This window comes from Sphaeroforma arctica (assembly GCF_001186125.1).
Source record: "Sphaeroforma arctica JP610 unplaced genomic scaffold supercont1.524, whole genome shotgun sequence".
NCBI classification, from domain to species: domain Eukaryota; class Ichthyosporea; order Ichthyophonida; genus Sphaeroforma; species Sphaeroforma arctica.
In genome coordinates, this window is record NW_014040034.1 from 1 (window position 1) to 1,680 (window position 1,680).

Below are 1,680 nucleotides of genomic sequence, written 5' to 3' on the forward strand. Positions count from 1 at the left end.
ATATATATATAGCTGTCCAAAAAGGTGGGTATTCAACTCGCATGTGACCATGTGCGAGTCTTGGAGCACGTTCCCAGTAAGGACTGCGAACAATCAATGCAAGGGCAACTATTCACGTACCATATGTACCCGCTTACCATATGTCTGTGAGTGAGTGTGAGAACTACATCTTCGCTTGAGATTCGAATCCGAGACGGATCCGATTGATCCGTGTGCGAATGGGGTATGTAGTTGTGAGCTGTGGCTATTGTTGTTGACGACTGCGTAGTGCAGTGCCCAGCCCCAATAGATAAGGACTTTCTCTATAGGGAAACTCTGCAGACTCCAAGCAATAGTAAACCCCCTTCAACTTACAGACGAAACAACAACACTATTAATCTCTTGCTACTGACGCTATTACACTACACAAGTAACAGAACAAAGCCGAAGAACCACGCGATTCTGTACAAATACAGACCACACCACACCCACACACCTGCCGACTGAGTAGGAAACCGGCTTGCAGGTAAACAAGACGCGGTTGTATGTGTGGCGCCCCTTCTGCACCGATGCGAAAAAAGACAACAGCGATTAGCCAGAGCCTTTGGGCATTTGTTGCCACAACCACCCCCCAACCACACACACACACACACACACACACACCCCACACACCTCAAAGAATCACATTGTTCTGAAGCCTACCATATATAGTAGGCCCTGGCAGAACACTTGAGGCAAAGAGGAATTGGCCGTGTTGTGAGGCTTCGAAGCAGCTTGTCATTCGTAGCAGGGGTGTAACGTGTGGGAGAACAAACCCCTGCGCGACCGTATCTCAACTTCACGCGTGCCTATCTCTATGGTTTTAACTATACTGTGCGGTTACTAGATCGAGCATGTGGCGAATCTACCTACTTCAACACCCAGCCTATTCAGGATTGTTCTATGTATATTGAAACACGTACATTAATTGCCTTCGCAAATGTTCTGTATTTGCATAACACCACAATACACCCACACAAACAAAGAGCCTGTATCAACACTGGGCTCTATATTAGACTTATATTAGACTTACTACAGTATGCACATCTCCACTTTGATTGGTGCCTATAAATACAGCAGACGCCCACGCATACATGGTGTCTATTTCGACAGTGTGCTTACTTGTTTTTTACCAACAGAAGTATGAATCAATCCTCAATACGCCCACAATTGCATCAAACAACATCACTCGCCCACATCTGGACTAGCTATGCCATTCGCACAAGCGAATACGCTATCGCCCCATGATACGTGTGAAGGCCTACCGTATGTAAACCTACCGCTACATACATAGCAACGTATGTAAGCCTACCGTATGTAAACCTACCACTACATACATAGCAACGTATGTGAGCCTACTGTATGTAAACCTACCGTTACATACATAGCAAGTATGGTCTACTACTACAGGAGCAAATATCGTCTATTGCTACAGATGCGATACTTCATATCACCACTCCGCAGCACGATACCACACAAGCGTCGCACGAACAACACATATGCTACCACTGCACTAGTCAGTCAAACAACACAAGTCGCATACAAAGGGCATACACTGGGAACCAGGAGGCAGTAGTCGTATATATATATATATATATATATATATATATATATATATATATATATATATATATATATATATATATAGTACTACTATGTACG

At 44.2% G+C, this 1,680-nt stretch overlaps 1 protein-coding gene across 1 annotated transcript in view; it reads right to left on the minus strand.

The window, feature by feature from the left end:
- Positions 1-475: 475 nt before the first annotated feature.
- SARC_06965 (hypothetical protein) overlaps positions 476-1,680 on the minus strand; it is a gene marked incomplete at its 3' end in the record, with an annotated part of 3,256 nt that continues 2,051 nt past the window's right edge. The window contains exon 3 of the mRNA XM_014299103.1: positions 476-540. Within this exon, the coding sequence (XP_014154578.1) occupies positions 476-540 (65 nt within the window). The remainder of the gene's footprint in view (positions 541-1,680) is intronic.